Source organism: Neopsephotus bourkii, unplaced genomic scaffold (genome assembly GCF_033783945.1).
Source record: "Neopsephotus bourkii isolate Nb327-2 ecotype Australia unplaced genomic scaffold, CSIRO-AGI_Nbou_v1 NB_196, whole genome shotgun sequence".
NCBI lineage: Eukaryota > Metazoa > Chordata > Aves > Psittaciformes > Psittacidae > Neopsephotus > Neopsephotus bourkii.
In genome coordinates this window covers 1,822,130-1,841,421 of record NW_026900709.1, presented here as the reverse complement: position 1 = coordinate 1,841,421, position 19,292 = coordinate 1,822,130, and the positions used below count along the sequence as shown (strand labels likewise).

At 40.6% G+C, this 19,292-nt stretch overlaps 1 protein-coding gene across 2 annotated transcripts in view; it reads left to right on the top strand.

The window, feature by feature from the left end:
- Nucleotides 1-19,292, top strand: part of TMEFF2 (transmembrane protein with EGF like and two follistatin like domains 2) — a 129,265-nt gene that overhangs the window by 9,085 nt on the left and 100,888 nt on the right. For both annotated transcript variants that reach the window (XM_061376618.1, XM_061376610.1), the window contains exon 4: nucleotides 880-906. In XM_061376618.1, the coding sequence (XP_061232602.1) occupies nucleotides 880-906 (27 nt within the window). The remainder of the gene's footprint in view (nucleotides 1-879; nucleotides 907-19,292) is intronic.

Here is a 19,292-nt window from a genome sequence, read left to right as displayed (position 1 = left end):
ACTCATAGAGTAATCTCAAAGCACCCTTTCCAAACTCTTTCTGTTAATCTGGATGCTGATAAATGGGTAGGTAACCCCTTCACTATGGGGGAGGATGGGATGACAACCTTCCTCCTTTCCCTGCAAAAGAAACTCCTCTTATGGGTTATTTTTGGTAACCCTACATATGTGTGCACTCCGTGCTGTGCCTTGCTTAGAAAATTTTGTAATGAAGCTCCGGGGTTGGCAGGTTTGTGACGTTGCACTTTCTAAATCTGTGACTCTCGTCATTCCAGCCAACAAACCATTGAGCAGGGGAAAAAATAAAGCACTTAATTTTGAAACTCAGCAACAACCTCAGGGGAAAAAAAAAAAAAAAGGCATTTCAGTCATTTATCTGAAGACTTTGAATAATAACAATTTCAGTGGTTTATTCCAACTAGATCTGATGAGATGTCACTGTTTTGGAAAGATAATGAGATTAATTTCCAATTGGTCTGGCCTCAAACAGCTAGGTTTAAAAATTTTCTTTGGTGAGGGCTTAGTAGTGGCCAAGTCGTGTAACTTTGCACAACTGTTGGGAGCAAAGGTTTATCAGTCTCAGCACAACAAAATGAGGCAGAGGCTTATGAGAAAGTTTCAGCACTCCAGGGCTTATGTTGTTTTAGTCTGATATAGAAACTTTCCAGAAAAAGAGTTGAGATATGAGAAAGATGGTTTCAGTGAACTACGTTCAGATTAGATCTCTGTAGTTTACCCAGGGATGACATCAAATATAACCTACACTGTAACACACTTATACTGAATATAATACACTTATACTGAATATACTTACGCTTTGCATGCTTACAAGACATACTGCAGCATGTGAATACGGATTTCTTTCTGTTCTTTTCCCAGATGCTGGCTCAGGATCTGGGGATGGAGGTAAGAGCTATCTTTTAGTATCTCTGTGCTTATGTGTACACACATTGTCTTTCAGAACTTCAGATTTTAAGTGGATGTGCTTTGCACTTTGGTACACTGCGTATTGTCTTTTGCTTAGCTTTTTCACTGAAATAAGGTGATGGTTTGCATTTTAGTCAAGCTGGAACCTAATAATGACGTGCTGTTTTCTAGGGAAATTCAGAAAGCTGTGTTACTTATAATAAGACTTCAAATTATTCATAGGTTGTCCTAGGAGCTCTATCTCCATCTACTGTTACAGCTGCACTCATTTGGTTTATGTTTAGAGTACTGTTTCTTTTGTTTTTAGAACATGAGACAAACCCTTGGCTCCTCCTCACTGGAGGATTCAAGCCAAATATTTTGTGGTAACGTAGAGCATTCTTTCAAAGATATGAGGACATGTCACAGGGAAAGAACAATGTGTTTTTATACAAATAGCAGCAGCAAAAATGAAAGTGGAAATAGTCCAAACCCTTTACCGCTTACCTTGAAATGTAGGCAAACTTGCATTTGAGTTGGGGATTGTTTTTCTCTTTATTTCCTCAGTGCAGTCATTTATGGGTTTGCTTGTTTAACACTGGTCCTAGGGTTTGTGACTGATCCTTCATGGAAGTATAACTGCTGTAGTGCCCTGCTTTGGGGCAGGAATGTGATTTTTGGGAGATACTTGCATGGTGGGGCAGGTTTTTCAAATACAGTCTCATTATTTGGCAAAATACCACCTAGTCCTTGTGTAGTTTTGGTAACCAGTATATTAGAGAGTGCAATGTGTGGGTAAAGTATTATTTGTACCTGTGAAGTAGTCAACAACATGAGCGTGAGGCGATAGCAGAGGACTTAACTTTCTGATATTGGACATGTACTGCTTTCTGGACATCGGGACACTTAAATGTGCTTTAAATTTGGCTCTCCCCCAAAATCACAACCTAAAATGCTGCTATTAATTTTCAGGAGTTTTGTCCAGCTATTCCTATTTTACTCTAATGTCCTTTCAAATTGTCTTTTTAAAATGTTACACGAAAGAAGTTTCTTATTCAGTGCTTCATGGAAATCTACAATTTAATTTATATTTATGATACACTTTTCACACATATGGTCAATCAGCTTTCAAAAGTAGTTGTGCAAAATTCATCATGTGTATACTAAGGAAAACAGATAAAGTTTAGTTTGTTTTATAACTGAGAAATTGGGAAAACAAACTTGGCCACTTTCTAAAAGTAATGAATTCCGCTACTTTTAGATAAAACTATAGGAATTTAAAAGCATGATTTCCAAACAGTTTCATTTTAAAAGCTACGGTTGACAAAAGGTGAGCATGACAGCGCCTTGGGAACGGACTGGGCAGATAGTAAGGAAGCAGATTTGTGAAGGAAACAGAACCAAGTTGGTGCATGTGTTTAAAGGTCTACAAAGCTGCCTTGTATTATTCAAGATTTAGTAGGCTGCTATGGCTCTTCTTAAAGTACAAAAGTATATTTATGTGCCCTAAGAAGCTAAATCCAGTGAAGTTAAGTGTTGTCACTACATCACTCTTTACTAGACACAGTATTGTTGTAAAAGCTGTAATAAATTTTGAACGTCATCACAGTAAGTCTTGTAAAATCCACTCCAACAATCATGAGTGGGATGTTTTTCTGTGAGAAGCCTGAGGTCTTGGGCAATCTTGTGTGTGTTTGCTGGTTTTATGTAAGTATTCCTTTCCTAGGCTTCTTCAGTTTTGGTTAACAAACCACTAACCAATGCAGCATCTCTTTTGGTGGACCATGAGAACCCTCCCAGCTGGCCATACCTCTGCCTGAATCAGCAGAATGGAGCTGTGATGGATGCTGTAGGTGTCAGAGGTGCTACATAAATATGCAGTGAGGGACCTGAGATATATAGGACAGTGGGAATCCTTAGGAACAATCATTCTCTTGTTGATCTGACTCTTTTCTTGTTGCTGTCGGAGTGCCAGCAGGATGCGGGGTAGCACAACACTTTGGCATTCCTGTGTGCTCTGTGGTGCATCTATATGTGTTGTGTTTTTTAGAGCTGGCAGACTTTCTGGCAAGGTTAAGGTTTGTGCAACTGTGATGGTCTGTCTAGGTGAGGTTCCTTGCAGCCCTTGGGGACCACTGTGGGCAATGGGCAGGCTGAGCAATGCCTCCTGGGCATGGATTAGGAGACTCTGGTTAAAAAGACAAAGAGTGGATGGACTTCTTGAAAGCACCTGTAAGGGCTGATCCTCCTGTCTCAGTTGCTGAGGAGTGTCCTCCGCAGCAGGAATCTCTGCCTCTCAGCACTTACAGGTTCAAAAGGATGAGGATGATGGTTCTTGCTGGAGCCCCTCCGTGTTATTCTCACGGGTTCCCTTAGTGTTGTCGTGTATCACTCACAAGCTATGAGAAAAGGGAAGCTGCCTCTTCAGCAGCATTGCATCTTGAGGTTGGATTTCTTTGATCTGGTAAGGTACACATGTAATAGGAAATAAACTGTGAACTAGTAAAGAACATTGTCTTTTTCCAGCTCTTGGAGCATGGCAGATTCCTTGCTTTGAGGTGTTTTCTCCCATGACTAACACCTCTTCAGCTCTCAGTACTGCTCCTCTCTCAATGGACCTCTTGTCTCATGGAACTGTAATTGGTTAAGGGTTCAGAAACGATTGGGCAGGGGTTGGTGCAATGGGCAGATGTACAAACACACCATGTGGTCACGCAAGCCTTTGTTTTCTCAGGAAACTGGACAGTGCAGGAGCAAGGAGCAATAAAGCCAGAGGCTGTGTTTTCCCTGCCACACTTCCCTTCTGCGTGTTCTTATCTGGGTTTGTAGAGAAATATTCTCAATTTATTATTTAGGGTTTTCTGCTTTCCTGTCAGGGATGCTGGGATCAGAGAGGTCCCAGCTTCTTAGCACTTTAATGGTCTTGAGGGCTTTCCAGAGGTGATTTAATCTTTTTTTATGCAGCAGTAGCATACAAAAGTCCCCTTATTTGTAAAGTGATGGGGGAATCTTAATCTCATTTGATTACTGAGCCTTCAGCATGCACTTTTGGGGATATCCAGTAAATGGGTAGGAACAGTAGGTGTTCAAGTTTCTTACTGCAGAAGACATTTTTCCCTGTAAATGAAGGCTGAAAATGCAGAATCAAGAGCTGTTTCTGTGTTTTGATTGCAGAAGCTGAGCGTATGGTGTGGAATTATTTAAAAGCCCATATCCCAGAAAGATACTAATCAATGGCAGAAAGAATGAATGTGAAAGCGTTTATACAGAGAGTAATTTAAAGACATTCCATTCATTTTCATCTACACTGTTCTCTAGACAACTGGGTTTTTTTAGAACCCAGTGATTCATGTTTTGGTCTTGAGCAGCTTTATAATGAATTCTTGCTCGTTTCCCAGCTTCCTTCAAACAGCGACAAACTCAAGATGCAGTATTTCTTTATAGCTGTTACTGTGCTAAGAACACCTCTCCTTGGTGTCTTTTTTACATTGAACACTTCTTTCCCCTCCCTGCATTATCAGTATTCTTATCTCTGTTGATTGGCTTGCATTCATAGTTCAATGGATTTATTGCGGGTGACTATCACATTAGGTGTTTCTGTGATCCCCAGCAAGGCAGTGTGTAAGCACCTATGTTGAATCAGCTTCAGAGCCTTACTCAATTTCCATTCAAGTCCTAGTGGCTTCAGTGGGAATTGTATGGGGCCTCTGGGTACACAGATCTTATTCTAGTTTGATTTTTACATTAATTCTTTATGATCTAGACTAACACAGAATGAAAAAACAAGTCATAATTCATCAATATCATAATCAGCATCTATTTTACAGTAGCATCTAGAGTCACAAATTATAAGATTAGGACTCCAGTGTGGTGCACAGTGGTACTGTGAGGCACTTCTTTCACAATGAGTGGGAGAATAGAATCTGTGAAGCAGGGTCTGGATATACATACTGGGCAAAAGCTGTAAGTTGCATCACACTTCAGTGGCTGAACTGGGAATAACACGTGCTGCTTTCAGAGCCAGACCAGTGCAGAGTCTTTTAAACCACACTGATTGTCAGCAGACCCATATGTAATCCAGAAAGTATCAGAGATTATATTGCTCTTAAAGTTATTACTAATATGTTAAACAAACCTGGTAATCAACAACCTTGCAAGTCAACTTCTTTCCTCCCTCTGTTTCGTTTTGTGTGTGTATTTTAAGGATGAGAATGTCTTGTTTGTTTGTTTGTTCATTCTTTCAATTTACCCCTTCAGTCTTACCAGAAAAATTGAAGTCCTGCAGCTCTTTTAAGTGCCAACATGTAGACTTAATGATAGATTTGGAATTCTGGTCTGCCTTTCCTGTTGGCTTAGAAGATGTGTGAGTAAACACATACATACTATAAATCTGTGTGGAGCAGCAGTCATCTACAAACACTAACTCGGAGGAAACAGGGAAAAAAAATTTAACACTTTAAAGTCTAAATTATTTTTGAAGGCAAACTGTAATGGTGCAAGTGTATCTTTTTTTCTTTAATCAACAGGCTAGTGGCTACTTTGACCCAGTTGTGTTTGTGCTTGTCTCCATGCTGGTTTCATATGACTAACTTGAATTCAGAAGCTCTGCTGCTTTTCCACTGATTTCCTTTTCTGCTTTATTACAAGGTTGATTGATGGGCAGGGTTATGCAGAACACAAAGAGTATTGCTGTAAACACTATCCTAGCAATAACACTTGAGCCAAAATACACAGTAAAACCTGGAATGTATACTGGTTTGAATGAAGCAGTGTATAAAATGCAGTGGTGATAAACACATACATACATATACACTTATTCCCAGTATAGAAGAAAATACTGGGAATGTTCTAGTTTAACCTCTGAAAGAAAGAAAATCCATTCTGTATGGGTATAACTGGTGATACAGGTTTCTCAAGTGAATTTAGAATATCTGCTGACCCCACGTACTATCATCAACTGCAATAAGGCAATAGGAAATCTTCTTCTACTCTAATTTAATTTTAGAGGTATAATTTAAAAGCAGCATCAGAAGGTACAAAATCAACTATAAGCAACGTGCAATGACTGGGTAAATACCTCTGGAGGTAATGTTTAAATCTTGAATGATTGACCTGAGTGTGGATGGTCAAATATATGTCTCCTCTGTTAAACAGGTTTTTACCTTGTTAACCTCAGCATGGCACTGAGGCCAAACCAATAAGCTCTTTGAAAGGCTGGGCTTATTAGCTCAAGCTCTTCTCTGTCCTAACCTGATTGCATGACTTCTGGTTCAGGGCTGGTGTGCTTCTGACCTGTATAAGAGTTAGGTCAGGAAAAGTCTCTTTGTGGCCTTTAAAAATTAAGAAAAGATGAAGTTCCTGTGTTATTGTTGACTAGATGAGAAGCACTTGGGCATTTGCAAGTGCTGAACTTTTAGGCCCCTGGCATGGGCATTTTGTGCAGGTTTTGGAAAAACTAGAAAGGTATGGGAATTACAGGAATACCAACTTTTGGATTCCTCTCAGGCCTTTATTTGAGTTAAGTACTGAGCTGATCAACCCTGCCTAACTGAGAAGTTCCAGCAAATCCCCACAGCTCCTGTGAACTTGAAGTTCTCCAGGGTTATATTAAAGTACTAGTCTGGGAGATACTGGTTTTGGATTTGGTTGCCTGGTTTCTGCCTATGTTTTGCTTGCTGCTTCTGCTGCTTCTGAAGTTAGAATGCAAGAATCCAATGAAAAATGATGCATTTTATCCCTGTGCTTGTTTTGTTATTAATGGCCAAAGTCTCTGCTGTGTTTCTGGTGTGAATGCACAGGTTTTATCAAGCAGACTATCAACACTGAGAAATACCAGGGGAAAGAGTTAACCCATAATAAATGACTTGTGGCCCATTTTCAGCCATTCCTGCAAAACTGAAGAAAGTGAATAGAAGATGCCATGAAGATTCACAGACTTCTGTAGGCAAGAAGTAGGAATGACATCTATTCATACCCTCTTTCCTAAATTATGGTTTTTAGCACTTCTTTAAGTAGTTTAGAGGAAACCATGTGTGAAACATGGTCTGCTTACACCAAAAAATACTGAGAAGGCCCTGGTTTTGCTTTAAAAGTCAAATTTGTCTGTCTACATCAAAATGGAGCAAAAGAATCCAAAATATGCTATCTAATCATGTTCAATTTGTAAATCCACAGATAACCAAGTCATCAAACCAGTGAACAAATCCTATGATACTCCAGCAAACAGATTAAAAAGTGGCATTGGATCACAAATACCCATTTATCTGTCTGTTGTAAGCACAGCAAGAGAGAGATGCAACGGACTAGATTTGTCTGCTACATCTCTGTAAACCTGGATTAATTTTCCCTGTGACAACTGTGGAGTCACTGGAGATTAGCAGTGATGACAGTGAGAGGTGAATCTAGCCCACTCACTTTCCTATGTAGGGAGTTCTTTCATAGGGAAGAAAATGCTTCTCAAGCTTTCAAAAGGCTCTACCACGCTCTCTACAAACACCTTACTCCATGGGGTAAGAGCATGTGTTCAATCACATGCTTAATTTTTATCACATGTTTAAATACCATTGCCTCTAACATTTTCTCTGAATGTGTATATCTTGCACAAGTGGGGCCTGAGGCAGCCTTGGAGTGACCAGAACTACTTCAGATCCTTGTGCATCTCTTGATTATATATTCTGTAGTTTTGTGATTGAAGAAGCTGATTCGCTATGTGCTTGCTTTGAACTGGTTTTGGCATGACATAGGATTTTGTTTGATGCTCTCATGAGATCTTAAAAAGAACAAATGGGATGAAAACTGCCAAGTCTCTCTCAAGGTTCCTGTACTTGCTTTTCTTTAACTCTTACATTTCAGACCTCAGCTGCATCTGACAAATTTAATATATTCTGCATTGGATGTTTAAACTCCCTTTTGTCCAAGAGGTTTTCTTTCAGGGACTGGGAAATAAAATCAGAAATTTTGCCTGCTGTCTTTGAAATCAGTGGGAGTTTATATGCAGGAAGGGTACAACTGATTTCCAGACACATAACAAAGTGGAGATTGCCACCTTCTTTCTGTAAATGGCCGTATAGGATGAGTTTAATGAGTGTGGTGCATGACTGAGAATCCAGAACAATTCATACTTAAATCCAGATGTCTTAACATTTTATGTTACAGCACTACTGGTTTTTAAGATGTTGCCACAAGTCTTTCAGCCCAGATTTTTGAGTAGTGTTACAGAGGATGCTTAATTTTTCATTCAAAACAAAAAAATATTTTAGTCCTTGTTACTCAGGAGAATATTTGAATAAAAGTCCCAAATGTTCAACAACTGGGAGAACTCCAAATTGCATTTTGAAAATATCCTGGCTTAGGGAAGAAGAGGTCAAAACTCTTCCATGATATTTCACATGACTTCTTTAATACCTCGGACTTCTTGATCTCCTTAGCTCTAGCTGCATGGGAGTCGGATAATGATGGTGCCTGTTTAAACCTATTAAAAAGGCAGCTACTGAAGCAGGACCAGTTTTACCTCAGCGGTCCCAAATATTTTGCAGTCTTTAAAGAGGGACAGTTAAGGGACTTTAATGTTGCTTTTCAGTAAGTTTGAGAGCACAGGAAAGGTCTAAAGGTCTTAGAGAGTGTAGTAGTAAAGGGTATGGGAAAAAATCCAGATATTTATAAGCTTTTCAATCTGACATTGTTTGAAGCAGGACATATAGACACGAACCTCCTTAATAAAGAAATATATGAGAACTAATGCTGAGCAACATGGACTGATGTGATAGATTTTGTCCACTAATTGAAATGTAATTTATGAAGTTACATGTTTGCTTGGTAAAGACAACAATACCAATGTAGCGTACGTGGATGTCCGTGACGTATTTGGCATGGCCCTATATGACACTATGATTAAGAAACAAAAATCATGCAATATGAATGCGTTACACAATTAGTGGAGTAAAAACTGCCTTCCCAATATAATTATAAATGGATTTATCATTATTAGATGGACAGCACACGGACCAGCCTTGTGCTATTTATTTTTTTACCAGTGACCTAGGTGGGTACATGCTTCCGTCATTGATCAAGTTCTCAGCAGATGTAACTAGGGAAATAAGAAACAAACAGTTCACTGACACAGCCCAATCTGATTTACTAGGTACACTGGTGTAAAAGCAGGCCCTCTGATGTGGCCAAACATAAAGCCACAAACCTAGAACAAAGATGGAAAACCAGGGGAGTGAGGTGGGGAAATGCCCCTGGGAACAATGATGCTACAAAGAAAGCTGGAGTCTTGGTAGTTGCAAGAGTCCTCTGCAAACACAATGAGCCAAAGGGCCACCTGGTGGTGGCCCTTTAGGAAGCAAACTCTTGAGCAGGGGTAAGGATGTCAAAATACCTCCATCTTTTATGGATGTGGTACCTGCAGCTCCAGAGGTACTGAGAAGCAAGATAAAAGTCTTGCACAGCCAAGGGCAGTGGCAGGCAAGCAAGCTTCGCTGCTCTTATCTTTTTCAAGGGAAAAGAAAGGGGTGTGTAGGTCATGGTCAGTAAATCATAGAATCATAGAATAGTTAAGACTGGAAAGGACCTTAAGGTTATCTAGTTCCAACCCTCCTGCCACAGGCAGGGACGCCTCACACTAAACCATGTCACCCAAGGCTCTGTCCAACCTGGCCTTGAACACCACCAGAGATGGAGCATTCACAACTTCCCTGGGCAACCCATTCCAGTGCCTCACCACCATAACAGGAAAGAATTTCTTCCTTATATCCAATCTAAACCTCCCCTGTTTAAGTTTTAACCCATTACCCCTTGTCCTGTCACTATAGTCCCTAATGAAGAGTCCCTCCCCAGCATCCCTGTAGCCCCCCTTCAGATACTGGAAGGCTGTTATGAGGTCTCCACGCAGCCTTCTCCAGGCTGAACAGCCCAAACTTTCTCAGCCTGTCTTCATATAGGAGGTGCTCCAGTCCCCTGATCATCCTTGTGGCCCTCCTCTGGACTTGTTCCAACAGTTCCATGTCCTTTTTATGTTGAGGACACCAGAACTGTACACAATACTTAAAGTGAGTGCCCAGTATGGGAAACACAAACGAGCAACAGGGCTCTTTGTGCTGACAAACAGAGGTCTAATGAGATGCCAGGCTAGCAGTTAAAGCTACACAAACTTAGTAAAGTTTAGGTGCATGTTCGTAAATGAAGACAATCGCAGGTAGAAGTCTGGCAGTGGATAACTTCAGCTGCTTCTGATCTCACCTGAATCATGTCAGGCCCCTTTGGGTTTCTCTCTGTCCAGCAGTGCAGTGCAACTCAGTGTAATTATTGGGATACCCTCAGCTGGTGCTTGGAGGGAGTCCCAGGGAGGATCACCAGCGATCTGTTGAGGGTCCTTTTCTTTACTGTTTCTCATGTTGTAAGGAGGTGAGAGCAGCAGGGGATAGGATGGCACCCAAAGAGCTTTGAAGTTGGAACCCCTATTGATTATGATTAAATACCATTTGATTTTTTAATCTGTTATTACAAAGACCCTCCCCAGCTTCGATGTGTGTGATTGGTTTGGGAGGTGAGAAGAAAGCACCAGAGTAGGCTGTAATTGCTTTGGCTCATACATGTTGTCCACTAGATTCAGACAGAGAGGCATCTTCATCTTTGTTATAATACAGCCTTGATAAACAAATAACTTATTCTTTTGTGCAGTGCCTGAGATTTTCATCAAAAGAGGAGGGAGCCAGTTGTATGAATCACAAGGCCAGTACAGCCCAGGTCTACACTGTAATTCATTTAGACAAATGTTGAAGTGAATTGATGGACTCAGGTTTGTTTCGATTAGTGGCCTTTTGAAAAATGAGTTGTCCTGTGTGTACAATTTTTCAATCTGTTTACATCTAATTAGGTGTTCAGATTGGCTAAAATTAAGCGATGTCACTTGTAATGCATTCAGAGGTGAAGATATGATAAAATAGACTCTTTATAATCTCTTCAGTAAGTGGCTTGGAGCACTGGCGTAGTGTGAACTGAGGGTGTGTGGAAGATCAATCTGTAACGAGGAATCAAATATAATCAAGCTGCAATCTCACAAATGTAATGAATAGTCTATAGCATCTCTCTTGTACTGATTCAGAGGGGGAGCAAATTTTTCAGTCATCCTTTCCCACGACTCCTTTTTAGTAGATTCGCTTGGCTGTCTAGGGCATGGTGTTGGGATGGCTATCCCTGCATGCTGGCATCTTTACCTGTTTCTCTGTTGATTCCTGCACACTAGATATTCCTCCCTGGAGACAAGTCATTTGAGCAGCTTGAAATCTAAAAACTGACTGCTGCAATGTCAGGTTTCTAATTCTGCAGCTCAGCTGACAGCTCTGGAAAGTCCCTATCAAAGGCAGAAAATGCAACAGCCTTTATTCTGCCAGCATACAGCCCCAGTTCTATTTTACTGCTCCAAAGCCTACAGGCTTTCACATGTTTCTGACCAAAAATTCTGCTATTAATATGTAAGCTTCTCAGCAATTAAGCTGTGCTTATTGCTGCATCAGTGCTTTTTGACCGTGACCAGCAAGCAGTACATCAGCAACAGCAATTTAGTTCTCTTGCTTAGTCATGGATACACGTCTAAGGAGATTTTGGCACAGGTTTTCTTAAATATTTTCAAAAGTTTTTGTTAGTCTTTTCATTCTTCCTTGGCTCTCAAGCCTTTTGCTAGCAATGTGCAGAGCAATCCCCTACGTTTGTGTAACAATCCCTAACACAGGATTTGAGTATTTGTTGAAGTGAGCTTTCCCATGGTGATTATAAGGTGCTGTCACCTGGTTCCCTCTCCAGCTCCCTACCGCATGGCATGGCAGTGCTGTCCCCTCTCAGCTGGCCTCTTGACCCCAAAGCTTGGGGTGTCATGGAGTATGGACAGGTTCCCCTGTTCTGTTTGTGTAAGGAGCTTCAGTAGGGCCATTGCCTCCCTCCTTGGTGTCCCATTTCTCTTCCTATGACCTTAAGTACCAGGATCGTACTGGAAATGAAAGTTCAGCTCAGTGGCCAGGGATTTCTGGGGCAGGGTCCTGCCTTTCACTGGGATGCACAGAAGCAGCAGAAGGGGACTTTTTAAAGCCAGCAGGAGGATTTCCATCTGAAGCCTTTACAGACAGCACTGGAGAGGCTCAGCAGGCAGCTTGATGACAAGGCAGCTAGTGATGGAGATGGCCTGGACAAGCTGTCCATGCTCAGGAATCAGGCTGGGAGCTTCTACCTGGACAACAGCAGTGAAAAGGCCACCTGACACCTGCCCTGACACCTTTGTCATCACAAGCCCTTCTGACCCAGCTCCCTCAGGTACTGCCCATCGCTGCTTTCTGACCGCTTACGGTTCCCAAAAGGAGCTGAGGATACTCAGTGAGTTATGGGGTCAAACTGAGAACTCAGGTACCAGGGCTATGCCAAGGACAGCTCCATCCTTCTTGTTGGAGTTCTTTCTGGTTTCCTCCTGGGGTCTCCCTCCTCCTGCCCCAGTGGTGGTGATTCTCCCCTTGCTACTGAAGATGAAGGTGGCAAATGCCTAAGCATTACCTGTAGGCAGCAGCAATAATAGCAGGTTGTTGGGTTTCAGGGACTGGGGGGAGGAGAGTGTGTTTGTTTCTTTTTTATTTGTTTTTTTGTTTGTTTGTTCTTCTGTTTTTCCAGAAGAAATCATTTCACATGAAGAGGAACTCTTCTAACCAGTAGAGTAAATCTGTATCTGAATCCATTAGTGTTGCGTAGAGATTCAGGTATGGAAGCCACAGCATGTTCCAACTCCTCTGCTGTAAAGTACTCTTTTCTGGATGTCTTTAGCTGGATGACGTGTGCCTGAAATTTTCTTATATTGTTCAGGAGGATTTTCTTGGATGCTTTTTTTAAATTTGAAAACAATACCATGAGCCCTTTTTGAATTGACAATAGTATGTATGAAGTGAAAGGTTTTGGTTTTAAGGTATTTGTTGTAGTTGAAAATGGCAGTTTTAACAGTTTTGAGCTATTGCTGGGCATTCTTCATCAGGATTTTTATATGTTTTACCTGTTCCTATCCATCTACCTTCTACCTCAGTTCCATCTCATCTCCTCTGCTGCAACGTTTGTTGGTTAATAAAAGATCCTCCTGATTTCACTGGGCAGTCAGGCAGTCGTGTTAGGCTAAGCCTGATTTACAGAGGTCAACTAGATTGAGAATAGTCAATGTCTTGTTACAGTCTCAAGCCAGCAGTAGGGTGGACAAAACAATATCTTTAATTTGGAAGTATTGGAAGTAATGCTGAGAAAATCTATTGGTATTTATGTATTGGAAAGAATATGTGAGGTAATTTTCTAGGGCACTATAGTTACTTGAAAACAGTTATAAACTTAGAACACAAGAATATTCAAAGTTGACAAACAAATGGGAAGAAACCTCTACATTTAGTTGACTGGAAATTCACAGGACTACTTTCTTGTCTTCATCTTTAGTTCTCCCTGCTTCATTCCTTTACAACTTTGGATAGGAAGGGGATATTCTGCTTTGTCTTAACTAAGCAATAGGACAGCTGCTAGGGGCAGGAAAAATGGTGGCACAATCTTTCATCATATTTCATGAGACATTTCAGAAGTCTCTTTTTTCATGAAGAGATTACATGTGCAATCTATGTAATTAGGAATATGCACCCCCAACTGTCTTAGGCGATACGTAGAGGTGAGACATAAAATCTGCATTTTCTGCCTTCCCATAAAAGTGCAGTGACTTCAGGGCCTCAGAAAGTCATCTCTGCTGTTTCTGTGTTTAATGGCATTGGAGAACTGACTGATGAAATGCTGTTAATTTGAAGGGATGTAGCGGGAATGTAAGATCCTCAGCAGACTCTGATCTGACAGCAGGTGAACAGCATGGGGAGCTGTCAGATTGCACAGCTTGCTAAGGTCAGGTTAAATTAGTGCCCAGCTACTTGTACAGTGGTAGTAGGTGCTAGTATGTATGATACAAGTGTCACCATGTAAGCCCCTGCAAATTCCAGTCTTAAATTAGTGCATGGAGAAGACATTTAGCCACATCACTTGTTAAGTGGCACTGTCTCAGAGTGGGGCAGGCAATGAAAATCCTTTGTGGTCTTTTAGGAGTTAGTGTCACTTTTAGTGTCATTAGTTCAGGGATTGAAGTGGTTCAGTTTCAGCTGAATTTATAAACCTGCTGAAAGTTCCAGCAATGCTCATCATCTTCATTGCCTCCCATGACGGGGAAAGAATGGGGATGAAGGTGCCATCATCTTGTGGAGACAAAAATAGGCATACTCTCGTGATTATATATGTACATAAAGAAGAGAAGGAGAAGACATTGCAGAGCACCCTGCCAACAGTAGTGAGGGAGGGAAAGCTCTTCTGATAACTGATCTCTCCTACTAGGATTGCATTGTTATTGTCTGGAAAGATTTAGTGCCAGAGGGCTTCATAAAAGAGAGCAATCCTGAAAATGTAATGGAGCAGGTTGTGTTACAGGACTTCTCTTCCTTTAAGGTAAGCTGTCGCACAAGGCTGCTGTACTGCAGCTCTTAGCAGAAGCAGCCGCTTATGCCATAAACACCATCAAGACAAATGTAATGTTTTACCAGAGTCAGCCAGCAGATGCTTTGTGTAAACCTTAGTCTGCTGCTGGCCAGGTTAATTTTGGCCATATTTTACACTGCACTGTCTTTAAACAAATATGTTTAGAATAATAATCCTCTGCTAGCTCGAGCTTCTTCAAAGTGCTCAACAAAGATTGCCCTCTGTTTGAACAAAGGGTGAAATCTGTACTTTTCAAGAGCTCCTGTTGGAACCACCAATTCACTACGTAGTTTACAGGCATTGTAGGGGATTATCTACAGAGTACTCCAGAGGTGCTCTTCAGTTGTCATCCTACAGCTAACAATGTCAGCTGAGGAAGAAGAGTGTAGGTAAGAAATGCAAATAAGCCAAAGAGACTGAAAATATTGCTTTCTCTTTGTCTTTCCTTCTCCTTTTCTTTTGAAAACAAGATATAATTTCTTACCCTTTAAACCTACCCATGAATGAAAGCATGTCAGTGGGTGCTGCAAAACACTGGCTACTAGTGTCTCCTATGTAGAGCCCATTCTGGGGATGAAAAGCTGCACCTCTGTTTCGGTGTTTACAATAGTAATATTCGTAAAAAACTCAATCTTTCAAGCCAATCATAGTATCCTTGTGATGAAAAGAAGGGAAGGTCAGTGAAACTTGTCCTTGATGAGAAACAATCCCGATTGATGTTCAAAAAACTGAAATAGTCAACTAAAGCTGTGCACACGTGTGGCAAATGCAGTCAAACTTCTCACTCATTTCATCTTCTTTTGGACAATTCTAGATCAACTAGATCTAGTTTTCAGCTAGACTTAATTGAGAAGCTGGTCTTTCTAATGAATTTGTATGAGTTTATTGACGCTGGCAGTTTTCACTGTAATGCACTCAGTATATTATATTAAAAATGTATATCACAACTGAAGCAGTTTTGTAAAACAAGGTTTAATGCAACATCTGCTTATTTGTGCCTTGGGGATGAGAGACAACAGCAAACTGCTTACTGCTTGAGAAATCAGCACACCACCACAGGCGTTGCTCTAGTGCTAGAAGTCAGGGCAATGCCTTAATCTGGATGTGCATCAAATTGCTGTGTTGATAATTAGAAGACAATAAGCCTGCATGAAATTGAAGCAAGATGTATTAAAATCAGGTAGTAATTCTCCTTAATGCTGACTGGAAGAAAGCCATGTCTGAAGGTAACCAGAATGCATTATTGTTTGCCATTATAAAAAGGTCCATTTAAATAGCTCTCTCTCACCTAGGGCAATTTAACCTTTTGTAGGTATGAGCATTACAAGGAAGCCTAATGCATATTTTTTTTTGTACATTATTGTGCATAAATGCATGCCCACAATTTTTATGTTCCTACGTGCATATTCATCATGAATCAGACTGGGGTCAATGTATTTCCAAATCATGTCACTGATGATAGCCAGGAGCAGCTGTTTCCAAAGAAGGTGAAAGAAGCTTCATCCTTGAGCTACCCTAGTGGGAAATTGCTTGCTAAAACCTACCAGTGAGTGCTTGGCTAGTGCATCAAGATGGGAGTGTAAATGTGGACATGAATGGTCTCATCAAAAAAATGCGTTTGTATGTGAGAATTAGCTGTGAATGTACCTAAATGCTGGAGTCTGGTGATACCATAATGAGCTTGGTAGTGATCCCTTTGCTGGAATGAAAAATATTTCCCTGGTTGTCTTTTTTCCCTGGGATTCTGAAAGCTGAACATGAGACCGACCCTTCAGGATGTGAGGGACCTTTCCCTGTGCTGGCCCTTATTTTGCCTACCTGTCTGCTCCTTTCAGCTTCGAATTTCTTGTAAAAGGTTCATGTCATTTTAGGGAAGCACCTTTATGCTCCAGAACATTTTCTTTCCCAGGCTTTCAACTTGTCCATTTCTTCCCTGTGCTTTTTGTACACTATTTCCAATGCTAATAGGACATTATTAGTTGGACTTATACCAATTGTTAGGTGGTTGACAGTGGTGTGTTCCCATAACCTGGCATAACTGGCTGTAGTTTGCTGTATTTTTTAATAATGCTTCCTTCAAAATAGATGTACTTACATGTTTGTGTTGATCAGTAACTGAAAGGAAGAAACTAAGGCAGCATTTGAAAGCTTGTAGATGCAGTACACGTGTGAGCTGTCTCGGTCTGATCAGCAACCTTATGGTGGGTTTAATCTGGAAGTCCTTATTTAGACAAAACTGGGGTAGAGCTGAATCTCAGCTGGTCTTAAATAACTTCACAAACACCATCTTTTCACTGTCTGTGCAGCTCTGTTGGCAGATGCACTCTATTTACAGACAGATGTAACTGGAATCTCAGATTTACACCTAATTTTGCACTGCCAAAGTGAACAGTTTTTATTTAAAAAGTGTGGCCATCTTAGTGTTACTCAGGCAGCAGGACAGGAGACACATCCTGCAGAGTTTGGCCAAAATAATGGAAAGAAAAGAAGAAATTTCCCACTGACCTCTCTCTTGTTCTCAGATACAGAGCACCACTTCATGTGGTGGTAGCAATATGGGGCAGATTATTAAGAGACAGTGTTGTTTCTATTTGTGTTCATGGTGTTTATTCAGCATCAGTAGAAGCTCTTGCTGAACGGAAGGTGTTGCTGTGCTGTTCACCTAAGCAGAAGAAGAGAGAAGATTTTTAATACCCTTCATACACTCCATCCCAGAGCAGTCTGGGTGCAGGCTCATAGACAGGACAGTGACGTTGGCTGGAGGTTTGTAACTTCCAAGGCTTCTAGGAGTGAGTCCAGTTATGTAGCTCTGCCTGAAACCTGATAGCTAAATTAGTCCCTCTACCCAGCCACAGGTGTATGTAGGCATTTAATACCTTCCCTAATCATGTCATAGTGCAAAAGGCAGTAGAACTGATCTGGAACTTGGATTCCTGAAGTCTGATGCTTCAGGAAATGCCTTTGTTTCGAATTGTGTGCCTCTAAGTATTCAAGTGCTTAGGGATAATTTGGTCAGATGCTTACACAACTGAAAATATGTTAAAAGATTTTCATCCATAATATACAAAAAAGAAGGAAGGTGGCCTCATCAGATACTACAGCTTGTATCATTCCTCAACAGGTTCTGGTTTCAAAGTAGGGCAGCACTTAGTTGCTTCGGTTTAAAGGCATTTCAATGACTGATCCTTTTCCTGCTTTGTTCTCTTGAAGGTTCTCTTTCTTTAAATATAAAGGTAAAAATGGGAGCATTTTATGGCTCTTGTTTGAACCAGTAACTTAAGGAGATGGGAGCTGTGTGTTTGTATATGTAGCACATAATATATGGACATGCACTGTATAAGACCATGTTACTTATATTAGAAAGAAAAAAAAAGCACCCAAACAATCAAACACCCATACCACCCCCCAAAAAATAATCAAGTCGTTTATTTTTAAAGACATTTGAAGTAGGATTGTTCTTTTTTTTTTTCTTTCTTTTTTTTTAAATGCCTGCAGTAGGCACAGACTATGAAACCCTGTATTATTAAAATTGACAATCACAATAATGCTGTAAAATCCACAGGAAGAGGTTCTGGTGATTGAAAAGCCAAGGAAATCCTCAGTAGTCGAGGGCAGACAGGGATCCTAAAGGGATTCCAGCTTGTAGAGAAGAAATAATACACCAGGAAGTAACAAATGGAATTAATTGGTTCTTCAAGTAGAGCAGTTACAGGAGGAAGGAGGATTATACATATGTATTATTATTTAAATAATCTGAATGAATAGAAGACTTCAAACCTGTGGGTAGCACACAAACACTACTAAGAGACCCTGGGCTGCTGAAATAAATCTGCATTACAACTGGGCAAGGAAGGAGCATTAAGGTTCAGAAGCTCCACTTGAACTTATTTTGGCTGCTGATGAATTTGTTAAAAAGTTAAATGCCCAAGTTTTGAAATCCCATTGTTGAACACTAAAAAGTTCCATTTGTTTTTCATTTGTTTGCTTACTCATGGGTGCTTGGTTGCTCTCAAATAAGCAGCTTCAGAATTGGAATGCTGCAAGCCTGACATTTCAATGGCAGATTCAGTTGTGTGTAATTTTCGTCTTCAGTTCTTTTGGGAGTATTTTAGTGTCCTATTTCACAGTGACTGTCCTACAAACTGAAGTTGTCTGGGTTGCATGTCCCTCTGCATTTCATCCGTGGCTGTAGGCTGGATGTCTGTGTGGGAAGCTTATGAGATTTGAGCAATTGTGGTGTCAAAGTTTGGCTGTGTGCTCTTTAAGCATGAAGGTATTGGATAAACATAAAATACTGTTCCAATTTTGAAATGGAAAAACTCCCACAAATTTCAGGTCAGAAACTTGTCATAGCAGCTATACTATTTCCTTTAGAGGAATCCCTATACCATCTTCCAAATAGACTCTATGGGTGTCTTCTAAAAGGCATAAACCAACCTTTTGCTTTTCCCAGCTCTTATAATTAGCAGGAATAAAAACGCTCAAGATTTCAGCAAGCCTTTCTGCTGGAGTGCAGATGTGATTCTTGGTGACTCAAACGTTTCTCAGAACTTGGTTACCCTCTATGTAATTATTCCAAAGAATTATCCTTCCAAAACTAGAAGAAAAAAACATGTAATTTCAACTGCAATATTAACATATTTAATGTCTGCCTAATGTCTGAGCATGAAGTCGGAGGCTGGGTTTCCAAGCAATATACACACTGTAAGCACAATGAATTGGGCCACGCAATTTCTTAAACAAAGATGCTAAATATAAGAGCTCCGCATCAGTTATTGCCATGATTGGCCATGGAACTTGAAGAGAAACTGAGGAAAGTAATGTTTCTTTCTAATTACTCTTCCTCTACCCTCTTTCTCCTTTAC